Genomic DNA, 24,673 nt, shown 5'->3' on the forward strand with positions numbered 1-24,673 from the left:
AAACTTAAACAAAGAAAAACATTGTCTCCTCTAGGAATAATTTCATCAAGAGACGTGAGGAAACAGAGGGAGCTTTTTACCAAGGTTACAAACCTACGGCTTTGGTGGTTCACAAAACAATACAGATTTTGGATTATTATGGCTATATATCATTTCTGAAAACCAGCTTTCACTATAATGTTTTTATTCCTATTTGAGTACAGGTATTAATATTATTATTACTATTACTAAATAATCTTTGAGTTAGAATCTTTTATATCGCCACTCTTTCTTGCATAAAAAGTAGAAATCGATGTTCTTAAGCTGTAGGTCAATTTTCTCTGTTTTCCTCTTTGTCCAGAAGGCATACATATACTTAAATCTTTTTACATCTTTTAAAATCTTCGGAAGTCACATAAATTTGTCATTTGGCGACGCTACCACAGGTTTCCCCGCCAAAGGACATCTGAGAAACGAGTGTAGAAATTCCATACTGATGACGCGTCACTACCTAGATCTGGGTAGTGCTTCGGATTGGTTGAATCAAATTTCCCACACGGCACGAAGTTTCTCAGACGTCATTTGGCGGGGAAAACAGTAATAGCGTCCCCAAATGTGGGCTATTTTCTCAGGGTTTCTCCATATGCAAAAGAAATTATTGTTAACAATATTTTATGAAATATATTACATTTTGTAGCCTGCGCCACACACGAAACTTAACTCTGGCAAACTCCGTCTGCGAAATCGCGCCGAAATCCTTGTTGCGTAAATATAAAATAGAAATCTTTAAAATTGCAAAGCCTTTTCCTTAGCTAAGATTGGAACCTCTTAGTTTTAACCTAACAATATTAATTATTCTTAGTATCATAATTAACGCCATCATCATCATCATCATCATCATCTCCATCATCATCCTCAAAGTCAACGTAAACGTCATCGTAGTAGTCGTCATCATCATTATCGCCATCCAGGGTTCATACAAATAATTGAAACTATTTTTCAAAGACTTTTCGAGGGCTTTTCAAAGGACCAGATTCGATTTTCAAGGACCACCTACCAGGAATGTAATTTAACAGATTGTACAAAAAGGTACATTACATTCCCAGTCCATTCTAACATGACATTAACGCTAGAAATGCTGGCTCCATAAACTTCTTTACATTTTTCAGTTCACTTGTCTTAAATTGATAGTTGATTCATATATAAAACAAATAACGCTTTACATAAATCACCATCAACGTCTCTAGGCTATGACTTATATTCTGTCTTTGACAACTAAAAAGCATTAAAAAAAAAGTTGAAGAAAATTCAAGGAATTTTCAAGGACTTGCACAGAAGTTTGAAGACTTTTCAAGGAAAAATGGAATCTACGGACTTTTCAAGGACTCTCCATAAAATTCAAGGACTTTTTAAGACAGTGCGTGCCCTTTCATTGTCGTCATCACCATTATCATTATAGTTATTGTCAACGTAAACTTCATCGTCATCATCGTCATGACTGATCATCGCCTTCATCATCATCATCATCATCATCATCATCATCATCATCATCATCCAAGTCATTGTCAAGGTCATCGTCGTTGTAATCAATATCCCAGGATGACAAATAAGGTCTCATCAGCCATATTATGCCACACAATTTCCCTCTGTCAAAGGATTTCCACTCCCTGAACCTTCATCAGGTAAAACTTCAACATACTCTGGTGTAGAATCAGCATCCAGTTCACTTTCTGACGAGGTCGCCTCATCAGCGGGCAATCCTCCTGAGTCCGCCACTTCAACCACAGCATAAAAAGGCGACGGGGGGTCAGTCTCGTTACTATTACTGTGTTCTCTGCTATGACCATAACCTGTCTCTCTTTCGTTTGTTTTATTTTCATCCAAATTCTCTAAGCTCGACCGAATCACGCAGACATCATCTTGTTTAGCGTAGTCATAATCTTTACTCTTGACTTTGTCTTGGGGCGGTGGACTATTGGCTTCGCTGTATATTGCTGTATCTTCCGTAGATGGAGGCACTGTTTCTACAAGTGTCGATGAAAGAACTGACGATCGTTGCTCCATTGGGACTAAATATCCTGCGACATCTAAACAAACACAGAAAAAAATCTGGTAAGGTACTTTTAACAGGGGCACCCAACGAGAATATAGTTCAAAACCACTTAAACATAGCATTGTTGAACGTATTTTAGTAATTAAACGGTAGTTATAGGTGTATTTTTATCCCCTAAAAATTATTCATCTGTTCGGATTTCCTAGCTGAAAGTCTAGTGATCCGAAAATTATAGAGATCAAAATTTACCTTTTCGAAAATTTCAGCCAGAAAAAAGGCTCCCGAAAATTCTAGGTGACCTTTTTAGGGTAAAAATCCGTTAAAAATGGGAAATTATACCATTTTTTTTTTGGGAGGGGGGGGGGGGGGGGAGGTCGAAAATCCTAGGAGAGGCAGGGAAGCAAGAAAGCTAACAACAAATGTTCCAAAAATTCTAGATCTCAAATCGTCTTCCGAACAGATAATTTCCAAAAAATTGACGTTGGGTGCCCCTGTTTTAACTTTTGAGTCTGTGGAAGAAACGTCATGGTGTGCCAGCTCAAATGAAACCTCTTCAGCAATACTTTCACATGGTACTATTTCTTTAGTATTTAGTACCAACTTTTCAGTCTGTATATGAAACCCTCTGGTGTGACCATTCAAGTGAAACCTTTTCAGCAGTGCTTTCACATGGTACTATTGATTTAGTATGTAGTTCTAACTTTGGAATCTGTGGTTGAAACCCTATAATGTTGCCATTCAAATTAAATATCTTCAGCAGTACTTTCACATCGTACTATTTATTTGGTATGCAGTTTTTACAGACTTCTATTATGAATAAGATTTTTTATGGAGTTCATATCAATACATTTGGAGGAGGGTCATATCCAGGGAGCCCAGGGAGCTCACAATCGGATTATTTTGGGTTCACAGGTAGATGGCCTGTAACTAACAGAACAGAGGGAAATTATAAGCGGCAGTTTTCGGTATTGCTAGTTTAGTATTAGAAATATGATCTTTCACTGTATATTTCTCGGGAAAAAGGCGATCATTATTACATCCAAACACGGCACAGGGATCTTTTTTCCCATTACAATCTTATTGTAAGATAACTTTAAGAAAAAATGTCCCGAAAAGCGCTGAAAAATACAAACGAACTGTACTCATGGCCCCTGGGCATCCTATGATACTCCTTAAATCGAATTAATTCAATATAGCCGCCGTATCGGTAAAAAGGTCTATTATCCTACCTTCACCGGGTTTCAGAAGCCTTTGATAGTCAGACTTACACCTCTGTGGTCCAGGCTTCAGGACTGCGTAACCTTTACGACAGGGGCTTCCCGCCCTCGAATGCCCTCCTTCACTACCTCCCGACGCAACGCCTGAGGTCGTAAAAGTGATAACCGTATCGTCATCGTTATTGTATAACGGATTTTCTGGTGGAAGACAAAAAGAGGAAATGGTTTGCTTAAAGAGGCTATGTCACGAGCTAGGATACTGCTCTTTTTGGCCACTACGTAATGACTGTGCTACATTAATTACTTTGTGCCATTACCCATTCGCCATTTGCACATCTCCCATAATACACCTCGGTAGCCCCCCCCAGCCCCCAAAAAAGTTTTGCATAACTTTTGTTTTTCATTTCTCCTGGGTATTGCAGTTGTCCCAGGAGAAATTGAAGACAATACTTATGCAAAAGTTTTTTGGGGGCAAACAAGGTGCATTATAGGAGATTTGCAAATAGCGAATACAAAATGCTCATCAGGACGCCCAATCATAGCCTTTTTGTACCTCTCCCGTATTAAACTGTTGGAAAAAGAATTTTGCAGGGTAAATTCGCCACCAAAACAACCTCTCAGTTTCCGCATGTATCAACAAACGCTTAAAAAATCGCCAACAGAATCACATCAACCTCTGTGAAAGTGCCATAAAGCAACTACAGAAGCACGGACAAAAAGAGAAAACAACAGCGAGGCACAATATACTACCGTTCTCAAGAGACAACCACAAATGAACAGTAACACTGCATTCTTACCTTTATTTGACCTTCTTTTCCGTCTCCTGCGACTCCTAAAGCAAAATTAAAAAAATAAATTTATGTTTCGCTAAAATTTGCATTGGTGAGTAGTAACGCTAAAGAAAGAACAAACTTCCCATAAACGGCCACTTATCCAAACACCCAAATTTTCCCAGTCAAACAACCTCTCATGATGGCCTGAGAAAACAGCCGACATTTGGCGACGTCACCACTGGTTTCCCGCCAACAAATGACGTCTGAGAAACGAGTGCAGAAATTCCATACTGATGATGTGTGGTCACTACCAGATCTGGGTAGTGCTTCTGATTGGTTGAATCAAATTTCCCACACGGTACAACCAATCAATCTCATTGGAGGGTGGGCCTAATAGAAACAAGGGGCTTATTTGAGAGAGGGTGTGTGTGTGTGTGTGTGTGTGTGTGTGTGTGGGGGGGGGGGGGGGGGTTATTTCATTTAGAAACGACGATGGTATCAGTTCTCCAAGAACTAAAATACAAAGTGGAAAAGCTCCGATACAAGACATTTTAGACATGGAAAAGTTCAGATATAAGACACTGTACCTGTGCGATGCTCGCACCAACTAAGCTATGAAGCCACTGATGTTGGCAGCTGGTTAATTAGATGTTCATATGTTCCCGTGAAAATGATGAATGTTTTAATGTATACATTTTGGTCTATGAAATATATCAAATAAGAACTGTGGAAATGAAATCAAATGAAGAACGATCCTCGCAGTTGTGAACGCGATTTATGCAATTGTATATTAAGCCTGAAAAAATTTCAGGACTTCATTTTTTTCAGGCTCCTTACACTTCTACCGCGAGTTCATGGGTTCAAATCTTGTTGAAGTCCTGAATTTTCTTCAGGCCTCTTAGGCAGTAGCATAAATTGTGTTCACAACTGCTAGGATCATTCCTCATTTGATGTATAAAATTTATAGTTATCTTACCTTTGTCTCATTTTGCACAAAATCCATATAATTGCAGTGACAGCGAGAGTGGTAATCACGGCACCCCCAGCGATAACAGCAATGAGCCAGACGGGGAGAGCAACTGTTTTGCTAATGTATAAGTTTGCATTCTCATTTAGTGATGAAGTTGTGGCAGGTTCTGTTGCCACAGTAACAACATCATTTATGGATCTTTGTGTTGTTTCATTGGAAGGTCTTGTCTTGTTTGATACTATCTGGAATTTATAATAAACAAATTTACATAAAGTCACTCCGGGTTTTAAGACAATTTTATATCAAATTTCAGGGGCACCCAACGTCACTTTTCGGGAAATATCAGTTCTTAAGACGACTTCTAGAATTTTTGGAACATTTGTTGTAAAAATTTCTTGCTTGCCTGCCTCACCTGGGATTTTCGAACATCTAAAAAATGGTATAATTGCCCATTTTTAACGGACTTCATTTTTACCCTAAAAAGGTCACCTAGAATTTTCGAGAGCTTTTTTCTGGCTGAAATTTTCATCAAGGTATTAAAGTTTAAATCCCTATAATTTTCGGATCACTAGACTTTCAGCTAGGAAATCCAAACAGACAAAGAATTTTTAGGGGATAAAAATATGCCTATATCTACCATTTAAAAAGTAAAATAAGTTTAACAATGCTAGTGGTTTTGAGCTATATTCTCGTTGGGTGCCTCTGAAATTTATGCAGTGAATATAAAATAAAATAAAATAATATGCAGGGTTAAAGGTTGTAGACCAAAATAATATTGCTGATTGCCTAATTATCATCAATATATAGCACATTGTACATGTACAATGTATTTGGTGTTTGCCGTTTCAGTGACAACAAGTTACTCAAAGGAAATAATAGAATCACTGTCATTGTGGAAGCATTGTCTTGTCCAGTGTTTATAGGGAAAATTTTTTTGTCTGCTCAATATTAGCCTTGCCCTTCTGAGCAGATGCACTTAGTAGGCTAGCTGGATAAGAACCAATGAGTTTATAATAATAATGGAGAAACATACCACTGTTGATGCTGTGCTGTTCATGCCTGCTGAAGGAAGACCTGCAGAAGGAAAGCACCATGTTACACTGTAATTTATTTATAATTGTTACCAAGAGTCATTATGGCTATTGTTGTTACAGAATGTGAAAATTTTTTTAAGTACTAAAATTCTTGGGAAAAGCTTAGTTTAAATAGTGGTAAGTGCAATAAAATGCAAAATACGATTTTTTTAAAAAAAATCTTTTGATCATGGGCACTTTTCTATGACTCCACTTATTATGGCAACCAATAAATTTTGTTGCTGTCTAGATGCCGGACAGTGGCTGATGTGTGCAGCAGGGTTGCAGTCAGTAGGAGAAAAAATTTAAGTACATAGCCACAGATTAAATGAAGAGGTGCAAAATTTATTTAATGCAACACTGAGTTCAGTGAGGGGGCAAGTTTGGAAGCGGGGTTACCCCCGCCCCTAATATAGTAGGAAGGCCTACCCTGGAAACAAATAATTTGGGGGCTGCACCTGTATCTCAGTGATGCAATTTTCTTACTTTTACTAAAACACAAATGAGAAAAAAAGCGACGAGAAAACGACCTTATTTCACGATGGAATCTGCCATGACTGCGATATTGCGTGATGCTTCTGAAAAAATGCTTCATGGGATACTATTTGCTCGTCGTCTGTTCACCAACATTTGCTTTTACTGAAGATCAAATACAATCATTATGGATTTACTTTCCCACTCAATTATTTTCTGGAGTAGCTGGGACTTCCACGACAACTAGACAGGTATTTCCACCTGTTGGAAGCACCTTGCAATTTACTGTAGAGGTTCAGCTATATACAATATTCAACTGCAGCCAGCGCTGTCCTTAAGAAGCAGGTGCCAGGGATTTCCCGCAACTACTATATGAACCTGGTCTTCTGGCTTTTTTCATAAGAAAATAGAACCAAAAGAAATCCCTTGCTGTTGTATCCCCCACTTACTTGTTGTATTTACCCAGCAACTTGACATCTTAGTGACATCCCTGACTGCAGCTATTGTTTTGGATTATAAAATGTACTTACGGCATTGGTTACTGCGGGTACTGCCATTCACCTTAAACACAATGCACAGGTCTCTTTGCTTGCTTTCACCAGCAACTTGTCTTCCTTGACATTGAATGTTGACTTTGACAATTTTTCCAAATAACTCTGCCTCTGGTTTTCTGTCATACCACTGAATTATCAAATAAATGGATGGGAACACACAAACACACAAACTAGGTATTAAAGAAGACAGCAAAAAAAAAAAAATACAATAAATAATAATAGTACTAATAATAATAATAATAATAATAATAACAATAATAATAATAATAATAATAATAATAATAAACATCTCGGAAGAAACAGATCATGAATTGACTTTAGGACGACTACAATGTAAGAAATTATGAAACATGACATCAGAATGAAAGTTGAGAACTGGGCATGTGGAAGTTTTGTTACCCAAATTTCTGTTTATAATGTGTTATGACACCACTTATATAATAGGACAGCTCTGAAACATAACCCTAACCCTAACCCTAACCCTAACCCTAAATAGCAAGTGACCCCCTTCCTTATTCAATATTTACGTGATGACCCCCCCCCCACCTCATATCTCCTCTTACATGTTCTACAAAGTATTATTAAAATGCATGTAACAATACTCTTTTAAGAGTGAAGACTTAATTGATTAATTGATTTTCCCTTGTGTAATTATGATAATATTTTGTTCTAATTGTCTACCTTAGCGAGCCCATTCCTTATAAGCCCGGTGGCTTCTCTTGGGCTTCCTCGCCATGAGAGTTTGAATAATTAGATTTTATTTGATTTGTACAACTTATGGCAAACAAAACAATAAACAATAAACAATCATATAGATGATTAGTTACTAATTTGCATAACAATGGAACTAATCTACTCTATTACAAAATCAGTGCATAAATATAGGAAGAGTGATGGATTTTTACAAATTGTGCCTTCATGGTGAACACGAATGTAATAACCACGCAAAATATGATTCTTTTCAAATAATTTTCCTGCAGTTGTGAAAGGACTACTTATTTGTATTTTTTTTTTCATCATATTTTTCTTGGGACATTGAAGTAACCCAAGTATTTCGTTAAAAGAAAATTCAGTCAAACCAAATAATAATATCAACATAATTTATCAATATTTGAAATAAAAATGATGGTTAGAGTGCAAACAGAATTTCTGTCAAATACAAATGACTAAGTTGTACAAAATAGTGATGCTTTAAATTAACAAAAAGCAATAGGATTAGCATAAAATTGTACAATTTGGCATCACTGTTTCACATATAACATATTGTTTGTGCTCTACTATTTAACTGCTTTACCCATCTTGGCCAATGGACCCCTCTTAAAATATACCTCACGATCAAACTGCTGACCCCCTAAACATCTTAATAAAAAAGTTTAGCCCCCCCTCCAGCCAATCTGAAAAAGTCTTGATCCCCCCTTCTTTTTCCCCTCTGCCCCTCTACATAAATAACTAGCAGCTAATAATTTCTCCCTAAATCTTCTTCCTCCTTTTCTTCTTTTTCATTTACGTGATCATGGTAAAAAGCACACAATAAATATTATTGATATGTTATCCAGCTTTGTTTAGCCTGCGAAAACATCTGTTTCTCCTCACTCTTCGCTGCTGGGGACGTTTTGCGCGGAGGAATGTCTGCAACTCAGCAGCAGAAATTCCATACTGATGATGCCAATCAATGTTTACATAATAAATCCGGTGGTCATGGGGTTCCAAATATAAATTTGTCCAATTTTTCGTGTCTTCTGGTCGACTTTGGTAAAGTGTTGTGTTTATCTGCCAACAAGCTCCAGTAAAACTCAAATGCTTCTTCTAGAGAAGACTATATTCCACAAATATTGACTGTTTTGTTAGAGCTTCTTCGCGTTTACATTTGACATTTGTGGCCTTTTGTCTTTTGTCTGTCATTCGCGAACAATAGCTAAAACAAAGTAACCTCTCCGTCGACCAATCAGCGGTTCTGACCGGATTCCGGACAGATTTTACGTCATCAGTATAGAATTTCTGTCCCTGTGTCGCAGACGTTCGTCCGCGCGAAACGTCCACAGCGGTGAAGAGCGAGGAGCAATGGATGTTTTCACAGGCTAAGCTTTGTTTTTCTGCAGATTTAGTCAACTGGTCAAAGAGGACCACCCTTGGTACCATTTTCCTCTTCAACAAGTGTTTCAGTTGTCTTTCAGTAATGGTAATCAACTTGTGTGTTAATACCAACCTCTAAGAAATGGTTACATCCTTTCCTCTTTTTGTTTTTGTTTCTGTCTTCACAGTGAATATTGAAGGTCTGTGTATTGTGAAACTTCACCCATCGTTTGTTGATATCATCAGTTATATAGTACGTTGTTGAGGTTCTGCAAGTCTTCCCGAGTAATGTACCATTTAGCTGCTCTGAACTGGAAGTACCAAATACTGTCAGAGGTCTGGATGCAGATATCTCTCTTTTAAATAGTAAATAACAACCTGCAAAGAAAATAAGTACCATAAATGATCGATTAAGCGCTGCTTCTCTATTAAGTGCTACTCTCGAATAAGCACCGCACCTTTACCAAAAACAATTTAATAAGCGCCACTCTTGAATAAGCGCGGCGGTGCTAATGTGGGTATTTAGAAATTAATGCTCCACCTTTGTTGCTGTGCTTGATATCACTTGAGAAATACAGCCTCGACTAACTCGTGAGTTCTAAACCAGGTTCATATAACAATTTGAAGGGTAGATTTTTTTCTTCTAAATATTGCGCATACCAAGTACGTGCCTCACTTAATTCTCTCTATATTCCATTCAGTGATTTACCCGTAGTTAAATAAGTGCCACTCTCGAATAAGCGTCGCACCTATAACAGGGAAAATGAAATAAGCGCCCTGGTGCTTAATCAATCATTTTCAGTAAGCATTAAAATTATGCATTATTCAACAAGAATAAGGTTGAGATGGCTGCCATAGTACTTTTTGTTCAATTTTATGGACAGAGACAAAGTTGTGATCAACACTAACCCCAAAAAATCAAACCATGGTTAGTAATGTCTGGGAAACAACACTGATACCTTTTTTCTTAGGGCCCGAAATGAACTCAATTAGTCACTGGAAATGCATTTTGAATTTCCCTTCAACTTAATTGGCAAATTGACAATGGGATTTTAAACCAATCATAGAGCATACTCAAATCCTGGTACACAGGTAGCTGGGCCAAGAACAAGGATTTCATTGTTGTTTCGCAGATGGCCTTAACCAGAAGTTTACTTCTGTCTGTGGTGCAGGCTACACAAACGATTGTACAAAAAAATGACTATTAATTGAAGTACAATGCCAATTTCATCAGTGCTTCCTTGAAGCACAAACTACACAGAATATTAAAAAACAAAAAGAAAATAAGAGAATAATATTGTTTACACTCTTTTTTTTTTAATCAGAATATATTTTATAAGAATATTGAGGCTGAAATTTGCTAAATTTTAAGAATATTTTAAGAATAAAGCCGAGGCTGAGATTTTGAAAAGGACAGATATAATTTTGGGTGCAAAATGCTTTTTTTAAAGCCAAAACCGCCAAGTGTCATTTGACGTGACATCTTGACCTCGCTGACTGCAACGAAAAGCGATGGAGCATGTGCACAATGTAACGCGATACAGATCTTGATACCAAACACTTTTAATTGATACCCCAATAAATTCTAAAACGGAAATGTCATAAGCTATAATTTAAGAATAATACAAGAATATTTTCAGTCTAAAATCGGCAGAAAAATAAGAATATTCAGCCTGGGCTGGAAAAACAACATTCTTATAAAAAAAAAAGAGTGTATTGTTTAATGTTTTGTTTGCCATGAGTTGTGCAAAGCCAAAAAAAAAAATCTCATCATTTAAACTCTCATGGCAAGCAAGCCCAAGAGAAGCCACTGGGCTTATAAGGAATGGGCTCCCTCAGTTAAATAATTAGAACAAAATATTATCATAACTACACATGGGAAAATCAATGGCAGAGCTACAGTAAATCTTAAAATAAATATATTAGATAGTCGTACTAATCATAGTTCTAGGCTAAAAAAAGCAAAAATATGACAAAAAGAAAAAAATGAAAATACAAGAGCAAAGTTAAAAAAAATATATATATATATACATATATATATTTATATATAAAAATTACTATTTATGATAAGAGGAATGCTTTCAGCTTACAGCAAAAGGAAGCGGTACTTGTTGCATTTCGAATTTCAAAACTAAGAGAGTGAAAAAATTTAGGACCTTGGAAACTGATGGAGAACTTTCTTATAATAATAATAATAATAATAATAATAATAATGATAATAATAATAATAATAATAATAATAATAATAATCAAAACAAGCCTGCAACAGTTGCAGAGGGCAATCAAAATATATACACGTAGTTCTTTGGTCTCAAGACAGATAAAATAACTCCAACTGCAGGATACTAAAAAGTCTTATTAACTTAAAAAGAAAAGAGAAAAAAACTTATATATTTTTTACAAGAATACCAATATCACTGCATTTCAGTTAACAAACACAAAGTATAAAATAAAAAGCCGAATTTACCTGTAGCTTTGGCTTACCTTCTCTGTTTATCCTGCTTTCAACACAAGACCCATTATCTTCTCTGTAAGTTGCAGCTGATTCGTTACACTGGCAACTGCAGCCTTTGTTAGAATATAACCACGCGCTGTTACTAATTCTTTGACACGGGTTAACTTGTTCGTTGCACGTTCCGCTGTAATTATCAAAGAGAATACGATCTCCAAAATACCGACGAGTAACTGAACATGTCAATTCCTTGGCAAACGAAAGTTCAAACAGTTGTAACTGTAGTAAAATGAACAAATATGCCAGTGTGTTGAATCTCTGAATGATGTCTAGTCGCATCAAAGTCCCCAGCATCGCAAAAATCCCTTTTCCTGTAGATCCTGTTCCTAAATCTTCTGATTAATAGTGTTTTAAAAGTTTTTGTTTCCTACAATATATTAACTTTGGTTTTAAGCGATTTCACTTGAAGTCCTTTTTTGCCAACATTGTCACGTATCTTTCCAGGAACTCGGAATGCGTCAACACTGGCTCATTTATAAGTTTGTATTTTTCGACCGGAAAATGTGGTTTTGCGCAAGCTTATTCCTGAAACTTCGGCCAGCAGCTTCGGTCTTTTTCACGTCTAAACTTGAAATACGCTACCTTCTAGCATAAACACAATTTCCCTGCGTGGAATGAAGACATAAGTTATCAGCTGTTGAGGTGTTTGCATAATTATTCCATGTTTTTCTCCGTTCTCGAACCTCATTTGTCGAGCAACTGTCTGCGAAGTTTGTAGACGCGATCCAAATATTGAATCACTTGCTATTTTTGGTTGATTTACAAAAGATCCAGAACTATGATAGGAAAGAAGCTTCAGTTTAAAACATCTGCGTGGAATCAGGCACGATTTAACCACCGAAGTCGACTTTATAACAGAACAGTAATTGTAAACTGCAAGTGTCAGAACGTCCGTCCACCATTTTTTAGCTGAAAAATAAACGAGGTGGACTGAAACGAGTAGCTTGATAACGTTGTTGTTGTATTTCTCCGGGGAGGGGTCCGGAAATCTGACTCGAAGGCCGGTAATCCTAGAAGTATGTAACCGACATTTTTTTTAATCGAGAAAATTATTTATAGTTTCTTAAATAGAATTTATTAAAAAAAACAAGTGCTTATTAGGTTATTCTGGTACAAGGACACGCTTCGTGAATGCTTTTGATCATAGATGGTTATAATGAAACTGAAGGATTATCGTGATAGTAAAGTCGGGCAAATTCAGGGATTCTTCATTTCCGAATAGTTTCTGACAGTATCACGAATAAGTATTCTCTCTTGCTATGACCAACAATGCTGAACTTTACTGGGTGCTATTCAGATCCTCAGAATTCATTGAGCATAAAGTTCAGACGCGATTGTTAGTATAGAAATAACCTTTGACTTTCTTTACTTACGGTGTCGAAAGCAAAGCCAAACAAACAACCTCATATATTAAAACAAACAACAAAACAATGATTTCTCTATCTATAGCTGTAGTTTTATTGGACATCACATGATCTTTCAAATGATGATTCGATTATTTTCGCAGAAAATTTTCTGATTGCTCTCTGTTCCGGGCATAAAATGTTGACCAAACCTTAGGAACTACGAAACAAACAAAACCCCAGAAGGCATCCGGCCGACAAACAAGGAGCTTTCCGAAGTGAGAGATGGTTTCATTTTCGGGAAATGTATGATATTTTTCGTGTTCTTTTTCAGGCGTTGACACTCTTAATTCTAATCAAAGGGGTAAAGCCATCAAAGTAAATACTGTTCTCTAAAATGGTAATGTTCTCAAGACTAAAACAATTCATGCGAAAACAAGCCCAGTGTAAAGCCGGAAGCGTGCATGTACGTCAATCTAGAATCAATAAAATTGAGCCACTGTCTGTATGTAGAATAGTTATCCCATTAATGGACTTGACTTTCCCACATAGGAAATTACTGTGATCTCGCCTGTATATGACGCCAAGTGTTCCGGATGATCATTAAAACAAAAAAAAACAAAACAAAACAAAACAAACAAAAAAAAACACAGATCCAAAAGAGCAATAAATAAATACTTACATTTAAATAAGTAAAAAATAAATATTAACTAGAAAGTGATAGTCCCGGCCAGTCTTGATTTTTTCGAGTTGATGAGGCAAGTTCTAAGTTTAGCGGCCAATAATACGAAGTCTAGCCTGATTTTCGGTGGAAAGATGACTAAGGCCAAAAGGGCCAGTTTTTTTTCGGAGTGTTTTTTTTCGTTTAAAAACGTTCCCAAAATAGCGCCAGTGTAAGAAAGTAACAGCGGTACGTACTCGCTTGCCCTCCTCTCTTTTCCCCGCTCTCTCCATTTTCCCCTCCTTTTTCTTCCATAGTCTGATTTTTGGGTTCGTTGAATGCTTGAAAAAAACAAAAAACAAAAACAAAAACAAAAATAAAACAGGCAAGTTCGATAGGTATTTTTAAAAATTCGCATAGGAGAAAAAAATAATTGCACAACGTCCCAAAAAACTAGTTGTCCACCGATGTTTACAATTTGAGTGATACTATGTCAGTGCGGGATATTTAAATTTGTAACAACAAAAAAAAAAACGCGTACGCTTTCGATGCTATGTTTTTCAATATCATGTTTTTTCCTCATTGCCGTTTTTCTCTAGAATTGTTCTACACTACAAGCCAGTCCCTCATCTTTCTATGTTTTTTTTTTTTTCCAGGCTCCACTACAAGCCGAGCAGCCGTTGTCCGGGAAATGAACCCATCCGCGTTTTGGGCATCCCCATTCCCAAATCCCTGGCGTTTTGGGCATCCCCTTCTCATATTACTGCAGCGTTTTGGGCATCCCCCGGTACCCTCCCGGGATGCCCAAATCCCTAGCGTTTTGGTCATCCCCTCCAAAAAAATGCTGGATTTCGCGGGAAAATCGAAAACGTTTTAGAGATGGCTTCCGCTAAATATAGAAATCTTTTCCAGTATCTTAAAAAGAGAGCTTATCCGGAAGGCTTTACAAAGCAAAAAACTACTCTGTGAAAATTTGCCAAAAAGTTGGAGTATGACTCAAAATTAGAGTCCTTGTTCTACATGGCCAAGGAGAAGGATGGCACAGTGCTTCGACGACTTGTTATCACCGAGGAAGAGAAAGCGAGGGTCTTCAAAAAGTGCCACTCTGCTCCTTTCTCTGGACACGCCGGCCGCGATAATACTTTTGCACCGTGTGAAGGTTGTTCCCAAGGTGTGGTCGGAATTGATTTAATAGAAGCCCCTACTCAGGCGCGGATCTAGGATAAATGCTGACCGATTTCCTCAACGAGCGCCGAAAACGCAAGGTTCTTGGGGGTCCAGGGGCACACTCCCCCGGTAAATGTTTTAGATTTTAACTCCCTAAAGTCTCCTTTCTCGGGTTTCCGAGTCACTCAGATAGGATATTGGCCACTTCCATTCACCTTGGATAAAGCCTTGCAACTTGGAAAGTTTTTTATTTATTAAAAATATATCTATTTAAGAAAAATCTGACCGATTTCCGTAAAACGGTGGAAACAGGTGTGGATCCGCGCCTGCTACTACATCTCAAAACGGCAACAGATTTCTTCTGTCCCGTAGGTGCAAGAGGCCTCTGTATAAATTGTGTGACAGCCTTTCGTGTGTCAAGTAGCGCTGGGGGGTTAAGTTGTACAGGCCTCAAATGTCATGCATACTATGAATAAAACGCAGTTTTATTCATGTTTGTCTTTTGATTACTTTGTCTAGTATTCTTGTTTTTGGCTGTTTGGAATCAGACGATCGCAGCTGCCGGCGATTGCGGCATTGCTCGCTTGTAAACAGTTCAGTACTAAATAAAATTGAAGCTCTGCAAACAATGAAGCGTTAGCGTTGTACAGCGAAGCGACGTTATGCGGTAGTAAATTTTAGTTTCGTCATGTTTTGAGCCAACGTTAACTGCCTATGGGTTTTTTTTCTGCGCAATAAACCCGGCGAAAAGTGTCAGACGATATAATTCTAACATGCATCTACACTATTCAGCCGTAAATTCGTGATTAACAATCACGACTTTTCCCCAGTCTGAAATAATTTAGGCAAAGTCGAAGCGATCAGCGTTTTGGGCATCCCCCACCGGGGATGCCCAAAACGCTAGGGATATGGGAATGGGGATGCCCAAAACGCGGGGATGCCCAAAACGCTGTGACACCGACTCCCCCACGAACAACTTCGTCCCCAGGGCTTTTCCCTTAAAAAATGGGTGGGGCGCCCCACCCATTTTTTAAGGGAAAAGCCCTGGGGACGAGGTTGCCCCACGAAAAAACTCTTCTCGGGGAAAAACAAGACCCGACCGAGGGAGCGACGAAGTCAAGCCTATTTTTTGCTACACACTCCATTTTTATACCCTCAGACTGATCTTCCCCAGGGTAGCCTCGCACGCAGACGTTCTTACGGGTTCGTCACGCAATCATTCCTCTCCGGAGGCTAAAGAAAAAGAAAGCGCGCGGGGCACGATGGGAAGGAGAAAGGTTATTGCTAATAACCAGCGGGAGCCTCTGCTGGGGAGAGAGAATCATCCCTGTGGCACCTTTCTCGATGGTTACGATTTTTAAGCGAGATCTGGTGCTAAATCCCCCTCGCTAGTTCCGTCTCTGAGAAATATGAGATACGACTTGTAATCCACGTTTGCTCGCAATTATTTGAACTTTTTAACCGGCCTTTGACTATGGAAAATGAAAGGTTTTTAGGATTATCATGGACATTTCAATCTTTCAACACTTGCACGGGGTGTTACGAAATGTTCTCAGACAAATAATATTTCTCTATAAATGTGACTAGTACTTGTCCAAATGGTTTACTACGTGTAGAGTCGAGTCTATTGAAACTACTGTCACTTCGCTCGTCGATGGATAGAATATCCTACGCTTGGTCTAGTTGTCGAGAAGAACATTTTGCAACGGGCAGTACATGAAGAATTCACATAGAGGCCATCATGACTTTTGTCGGGAGGGTTGCGATCGAATCGATCTCCATTTTCTTCGCTTTACAGCTCATGTTGAATATATCTACATCAGGTAAGGAAAGCTGTTTTGTATAAGAAGAAACTCTTCAAAAGAAATAGGTCTTGAATGTTACCTTCCCGCCCTTGTAGTCCCATTTTACAAATGCGTATTAAAAATTAAGTGTCATGTTTCCTTCGGGCGAAAAAAATTAAGACCGTAATAGACAGTTTATTTTCAGAGAGCCATCCCATAAAAGGTCGATGGAAAGAGAAAATAATCTAATAATCGGAGGACGGGAAGAATATTCTTTAGACATGTTTTACTTCCCAGGTTTACTTTGATAAATTCAGTGTTTTGAAAGGGGTAATGGTCAATGGTAAGTTTTGGTCCTTGAAATTCGAAAAGAACTGAGAGGCAGCGAGGGAGGACCTGTATATGTGGGAAGACTTGGCTTTCTCTAGTGAAATGAATATGAGGGAACCTATTTGAGTCAATTTAAACATTAATTTTCATTCATACTCGATCTATAGTGTAAGATTAAAATGTCACGCAACTTTTATTACCGTAAATGATTTAATTGACGCCCGGGGCGTCTACTGTGTGGTACGCAATTTTTTCGGGAGTTTATTTTTGCGGATTGCCGATTTTTTGTGTTTTGCTGGAGCTAATTTTTGCGGTTAGGACAGATCAGTTTTCCTCGCTGGAAATTAATTTTTGCGTTTTTGAGAAAGTACCCACCACCCAGAATTGATAATATTTTCGCTTTTGTTAAGTACAGTGTGCAATAGAAATACATATTTTTAAACAGTACTACGGTATGCGTACCCTATAACCGGTAATTCATTATATACTGTTTTGTTTCTGAATGAAGGAGGCGAGTTGTGATTGAAGAGACATGATTTCGTGGTACTGTATTTTTGTGTAGCGAATTTAAGTTAGAGAATATTTACTCTGGAGTAAATTTTTGCGGGAAAAAGGTTTGCGGTAATTTTTACTTTGCGGGAACGTATTTTTGCGGATAGCTGGAAAAATCGCTAAATTTTCGTGCTACACGGTATTTAATTTAAGTGTCCGAGGGTGGAGGGCGTTTAATAGACAGGAAGTGGTTAAAAGAGAGAGGTCATCTAGAGATCCATATCGTTCCCTCAAATCTCAACGTCGATGTCAGAATGCTAGCTCAGGGTCATTGTGTCCCAGACGTAGTTGATCGATAAAAATCAATATCGGAAATTAATCGATATCATCGATATTAATCGATTTAATCCGCCGATTTATATCGACTGATCTCGGAAATCGATAGAAATCAAAGTCACAGAAAAAAATATTTTATTGATTATTATCGATTAACAAAATCGATAACAATCGATAAAAATCCTCATCGATTTATATCGGAAAATCATCGATTTTAATCGAAGTCACAACTTTTTTTCTTTTTCGATTTCTTTCGATTGATATCGGAAATTGATATTCATCAATGGTTAATATCGATTACTATCGATTATTATCGATTATTGGTTTATCGACTAACTACGTCTGGTGGGTTGTCGTCGTTCATGAACCTGTCCGATGTCCGGGTCAGAAATGACTCGGAAAGGTTTGGGAAGTTTGGCTCATTCAGCTCGGAGAAATGTGTCTCTTACTGTCGAGGGAAGAGTGTGGAGTTATTAGAGAGAGGCGTCTAACTGTAGGGGGGGGGGGGGGGGTGGGAAGGCGTTTAATTGAGAGAGGGTGGCTGTGTGATTCTGTGTTCCTTACGATAACTAGGTGCGTGCAGTAACACCCATAACTACTGTGACTATTGGGCTACAAAAGGAGAGTGTCAAAAGAGTTATTTTTGGATGCTCCAGAACTGCCCTATGAGCTGTAACGTTTGTTCAGGAACGGTTGGTAAGTTTCTTTAGTAGATTGGTTTTGTTGGTCGCCGTCGTCGAAATTATCATCATAATCTATTCAACAGCTATCATTTGGGACCGTTAGATTGCACTACGAGTGCGATTTTGAATACGAATACAAGTTTCTTAACTTAGTTCGTGTGCCTTTAAAAGTCAACTCCCAACTGATAAGCAAATTGAAAGAGTATCATCATCATCATCATCATCATCATCGTCATCATTATTTTAATTGTCATCATCATCATCATCATCATCAACATCATCACCACTTCTAGCATTACCATCATCAGATTATGAGTGACAACATCACAATGGCCTCACAGATATATAAAACCCAATGGACTTGTTCAAGTTATATTAGGTACCAAATCAGAAAGCTTTTCAGCGAAATTAGTACAGGTAATAGCCTGATTTGTAGCGATATTTGGCATAAATACCACGAGTGATATTTCGAAATTGTTATACGTAATTTCACGAGCCGTTAGGCGAGTGAAATTTGAGACAATTTTGAGTTATCACGAGAGGTATTTATGCCAAATATCACGTACAAATCATGCTATTATTTGTTTATACTACTACCCGCAAAAGGTCTGTAATTTTCACATGTAGGTAATTCAAATTAAGCTGAAATACCACTGCTCTAAGCCAATCAAATTGCAGTAATTTTTCATGTAGTAGTATAAAGGGCATAATTCATTAACTTAATGGCTATCTGTACCTTGACATAACGCAATTGTATATTACATAATTTTGACTGACTACTTTTTATGCTTTCATTGTATCTAGCTTCTTTTGACCTGTGGTTTTACTAACATTGCATCTGTCATTGGAATCTTTCATAGCGTGTGTCAATATTTATAACGATGCTTACTGCCATCTTCATATTCGGAACTGCTGGGTTCAATGATATGCTGCTAAACTGATTAAAAACTGCAGGAAGACTTGCTTGTGCGGCTGCTGTTCTGCCATTCCTGCAACTACTTCGCCAAAGGCAACCATAACAACGGCAACAACAACAACAACAACAACAACAACAGACACGTCAACAAAACTCGAAACTTTGCCTCAGACAAAGACGTACAGAATTGTTCACAGGAGGACAACTGACGTCACTGCAATGACGTCACTTGGTACCCATTCTCCCTCTCATTCAGGAGGTAGTTTGTTTGAACTCATAAAAAATCATAAGATTTTGTTAGTGCAAACAACTGTAAGCGGCTTATAAAATGAAAAGAATAGAAATAAACTGTATAATAAGAAGGTTTCAAGGGCAAGGGGCACCCAACGACTGTTTTCTGTAAAATGTATGTTCGGAGAAGCAAATATTGCCTAGAATTTTCTATTGCTTAAATGTGGCTAAAAATTTCTAGATGAGCGTTCCATTCTAAAGGTACAATTTTCGAAGCTTATCTAAAAAATTCCCTACGATTTTCTGAAGCTATATTTTTCACATTTTACTCCCATTGTTAGGCTAATTTTCGAAGAAAAAGGAACCTAAAATTTTTCGGATTCAAGAATGTGATGGAGGGAGGAATAAGAAAAAACTCTCACTTTCGTGAAACGTTCAGTTGCATCTAAACTCTTCGGGAAAATAACACTGAAGCCGTTGAAATTTCGAAAAGCCTCAAGCTCCCCTAGGATGACCGAACAGATATAAATTTTATAGCGCCGCCTACTAGAATGCATATCTAGAGATCTAAGATTACTCTGGATAGCCTAAAAAGACTTTTCAATGCACTGTTAGAAAAACCGTCATTGGAAACAATGAAGATAGCGCTTGCTGCTACAACTTTGCCTGGTTTAATGGATTAGCAACTTTGGGTCGTATCAGTTAGTCAAGGATAGTCCTTGTATCTCATCAATTTTTTTATTGCCTGTCCTATCCCCACTATCTTAGCAACAATCAAGTCATTCACGGTAAGGCTTAATTTGTATTATCAAGACGCTTTATGCTTAACACGTTTCGACCCTTTCTGTTTTGTTTATTTTCAGCTGCAAACGATACTTCACAGACTTCACCTTTTACAAGAGTGGATACCAATGAGGATAGTACAAAGGTTGCTTACGACTGTTAACGTTCTTTTAAATATTAATAGAGTTTTTGAAACCTCAAGGACGGGCTCGTTATGTATTTTCTAAGGCATAAGAGATGACAACGTCTACAAGTCATTTATTGCCGAATTATGAGTGTGTTTTATCTATCCTAAAACCAAAACAAAGAATCTACTTCTGTGGATCTGTGCCCAATCACATAAGTTGGTTGAGGCACGCAAATGAGCCATGCATTCAGATCTCAAAACAAATACATTTAGCCAGCCCTGAGCACGAGAAAATAAATGCATGCTTATCCACTTCATTTCACTTCTGATTGGTTGAATAAAATGGGGCAAGATTATTTTTTAGCCAATCAGGAAACACAGCAAATAACTTTTTCAATCAAACACTGCTTTGTTTCAACTCAGTCTTTTTTGTCAAATTTCAGGACTCACTGGAGAGAATAGGAAGCAGCAGGCTCGATACTTTGTTGTTGTCTGTCATTGTTGCTAGTGCTGTCGTTGTTATTGGTATTCTGGCGCTTCTCTTGTTTTGCTTTTGGAGAAAAAAGAACATGTAAGTGTTTACTTCTTTTGGTTGTTCCTTTTCCCATCCATCCATCCATCCATCCATCCATCCATCCATCCATCCATCCATCCATCCATCCATCCATCCATCCAATCCATCCGTCCGACCGTCAGTCCGTCTGTCCATCTGTCCATCTATCCATCTGTTCAATTTCAGTTTTTTTCCTTTCGCGGCTTTCCCCTCTTTTTTGTTCTTTCAACTCTGTGTTTTGTTTCACGTATTCAGACCAGTCTCCTTTTCCTTCCTTTCTTCCTTCAGCGGAAGCTTAGATCAACAAAAGAAGTCATCTCTACCCACAGGTTTGAGGTTTTCGCTGTTGTTGTTAACATATGCACACCCGCCAAATTAAGAGAACATGATTTTCAGGTTAAATTATATTAGCCCCCCTCCCTAACCACCACCCCTTTAAATAAGGGTTGGTTAGGTAAAATAGCTTTTCGTTTTTTGGAATTTCTGACATACGCGCTATAAAATGGTCAAATTTTGTCTTTTCGTAGTTCCTCCAGCATTACCTGACCACGCGTCCATTCCAAAGTCGCCCCTATATCATGTGCTAGAAGGACCTAACGACCTCATCACGAATGACACCCAAGAATTGTCAGCCCACACCGAACGCTCACCGGGGCGTTTCCGATCAGACTCCGACTACGACGAACCTTCTGACCGAGCAGCACGACCAGTGGTTGGTTTATCAGTAAATTCGAAGAAAAATGACACTCAATCCGAGATTATTGCTAAAAATCGTATTCCCAGGCGAATCATTAATGGCCAACAAGCTTTAGAAAATAGTGTTGAGTATTCCTGTAGTTACAGCGTAGCTAACGAGGACCTTTCCATAGAAGTTAGTAAAAAGAATCAACAAGAAGTCCCTAATAGGCAGGATCCCAGGTATCACGTTTTAGAAAGGCCCGACACTCAGTACCAGGGCCTTGAGAGAGAAACCAGGGACGATCCCTATGAACAGATGAGGGTCCTTAATCCTAGTGACTACCAAGCCTTAGACGAGACGACACAATCGTTTTATCATCCGCTTAAGAAGAACGATAGATCATCTCATTAAAAGTAATAAACAGTCTTTTAAAAACGTATAATTTTAAAGGTGACAAGTTCGAAAAAAAATTTGAATAACAACTTTGAGAAATCCCCTAGACCTCCCTCTACTTTTAGACACTAGACACTGCAGTTTGCCTTTTCTCTTAGAATCCGTGCATTGTTCTCATCCCAGTCAGCGCGATTGCAAACAGTTCGACTGCAACAAATGATAGGCGGATAGCGAAGGACAGAATCGTCAGCATCCTTTCAAAAAGAAGATCATCCATTATCCCATTAGGCCCAAGTCGTACTTATACATTATTCATACGAAAAACTCTCTTTTATCTCATTAATTTAACCATATGTGATGTGATCATCATCAAATAACAAATGCATATAAATTACTGACTATGTAACAAATGATTACTGAATGTATCAATCAGTAAAGAATGTAATACAGTTATATAGGATTTGCTTTCACTTAGCTTTCAGTTCTATTTGCAAGGAAGAAAACTGTTTTCATTTCTAGCTTTTTTTTCTTCTCCTCCCCGTTTTTCTTCACTTGCCTTTTATCTGGAATTTACGAGGCTTTATTCCTGAGAGAGTTTTCCCGAAAACGATGATCAGTAAGCAAGAACCATTGAAACTTTATGACATGCATCAGAAGATGTATGTCTTTTGTTTAAGCAGCGCATCGATTAAGTCTTGAAAGTTCGTTTCAGGTAGTCACCACTCGTTATTATAAATCTAGTTTTCAGGTGCGCCACAGGTTACATTAAACCTACAAATCAAACTTTTCAAATTAAGAATCCCACCCGCTCTGTCATACAAATTTGACAAATTAATAATGAGAAAAAAAATGAAAAACCATACACTCAAAGTTATCTTTGAACATTCAGTTCTAACGGTTTTCATGTCTGGTATTTTCCCGAGAGTCAAAATCGAGCTCGGCAAGCCGTGAAGCCTCCAGACATATGTCCAGGTATCTTTCGTGGCTCAAACCAATCTCGTGACACAAGACTAATTTTCATCTACGTTTTTGCCATCTGGTATTAATGACGAAATAGCGACGTAAACTTAGTAAATATCTTAAAACTCTAAGTGACATTTTAATCATTGAATTAATCATTAGTTTACTCTGTGCACGCAAGGGCGAATTCTTAACCAACCAAAGCGCAGTAAACAAGAAATCGTACCTAATTCTACAAGAATGAAAAATGTGCCCACGAATTGACATTTTTATATCACTGATTGTGGGAAATGTTTTCAAACCTACAATGCTGCATAAGAAAACTTTATTAGAGTCTAGAATAGCATAACATCAACGTAACTAGGTTTCCAATATAAATGTTAATAATTTTTACTTTAATTAAGAAATGCTCTGAGAGTATAAATTCCATGTCGATTTGGTTGTATAACTTTAATTTTAGGGTCGCCAACATCAGACTTTATATTACGAATAAACTGCAGGTAGAATAAAATATAATCTCGTTCAATGTTTTTCAACAACCGAATAGATAATCTGGTTTGAAAAAGGGGAATATCCAAAGTTAAACACTTAAACTAGGCCGTAGTCAATAACTTTCGTCTGTAGAAAATAATGTAAAAAATGTACAATTTAAGAAATGATTTAAAATCATGTAGTTAGAGGTTTAATTTTCAGGCATTTGTCAGCTAATTCCCTTTCAAATGTCCTTTTTTTATTACCGGTTAATTAAAAAAGTCCGGACATGACTGTCAGATATTTCATACTCGACCTTACAATTTTCGAGAGAATGTAGATAAAGCCATATTTATTTTTCTACTGTCCCACACGAAGGCAGTTAAATTAAACGATATTGTATCGCTATTTAACTTTGGGTATTAGCCTTTTATTCAGTGAATAACATTTTCGTGTGATAAAAAAATGCATTAATTCGTCCAGGCGAGGAGATTGAACTCAAACACGAGAGAAAAAAGAAGTCTCATGGAATCTTCTTATGGGGGCTTTGATTCAAGAGATGAATCACAGTACTTAATTCAAAGCCCTTTCACTGTGTTCTCATCCAGTTTGTTTTAAAAGATGCGGTATTTATTCTTCGTTATTTTCTTTTTCCTGGTGTTTAAATTAAGCAAGGAATATCTGCATCAGCAACTTATTATAGACAGACCTTCTTTTCTATCAGTTGCGCCGGTGAATTCAATGGTGGATGGTTTTCGGATAGTCCCGGCCTTTGGAAGTAATGTGGATTGTTCTAAATTTAATGCTTTAGGCGTTTCGGCCGGAATGCCTTCTGACAGATGCGTTTGCAGCAACGATGCCGCAACATTTAGTTTCTTCAAAGGAAAATGGCAATGTGTGGATAACGAAGATTTTAGGGAACTTGAAGGTACAGTTTATAAAAATTACTTACTGTAATCCCTTTTTTATTATTAATTAACAGCAAGTATTACAGCCGTTTTTCCTTGTTCTGTTTACCAACACCATTTTTAATACCTGTAGGCTATTTTTTTCAGCTACTTTTATTGTTGTTGCTTGTATTGTCTT

At 37.7% G+C, this 24,673-nt stretch overlaps 1 protein-coding gene across 1 annotated transcript; it reads right to left on the bottom strand.

Moving 5' to 3' along the window:
* Positions 1-205: 205 nt before the first annotated feature.
* Positions 206-12,547, bottom strand: LOC140922523 (uncharacterized). Its single transcript, XM_073372502.1, has 9 exons — positions 11,604-12,547; positions 10,350-10,419; positions 9,300-9,544; positions 7,070-7,220; positions 6,026-6,066; positions 4,999-5,234; positions 4,047-4,081; positions 3,262-3,447; positions 206-2,066 (listed from the first exon to the last, which is right to left on the bottom strand). Exons 1-9 carry the CDS (start codon positions 11,970-11,972, stop codon positions 1,606-1,608), a joined length of 1,794 nt encoding a protein of 597 aa, XP_073228603.1. The 5' UTR covers positions 11,973-12,547; the 3' UTR covers positions 206-1,605.
* Between the last annotated feature and the right edge of the window lie 12,126 nt (positions 12,548-24,673).

The sequence above is a fragment of the Porites lutea genome, chromosome 13 (assembly GCF_958299795.1).
Source record: "Porites lutea chromosome 13, jaPorLute2.1, whole genome shotgun sequence".
NCBI lineage: Eukaryota > Metazoa > Cnidaria > Anthozoa > Scleractinia > Poritidae > Porites > Porites lutea.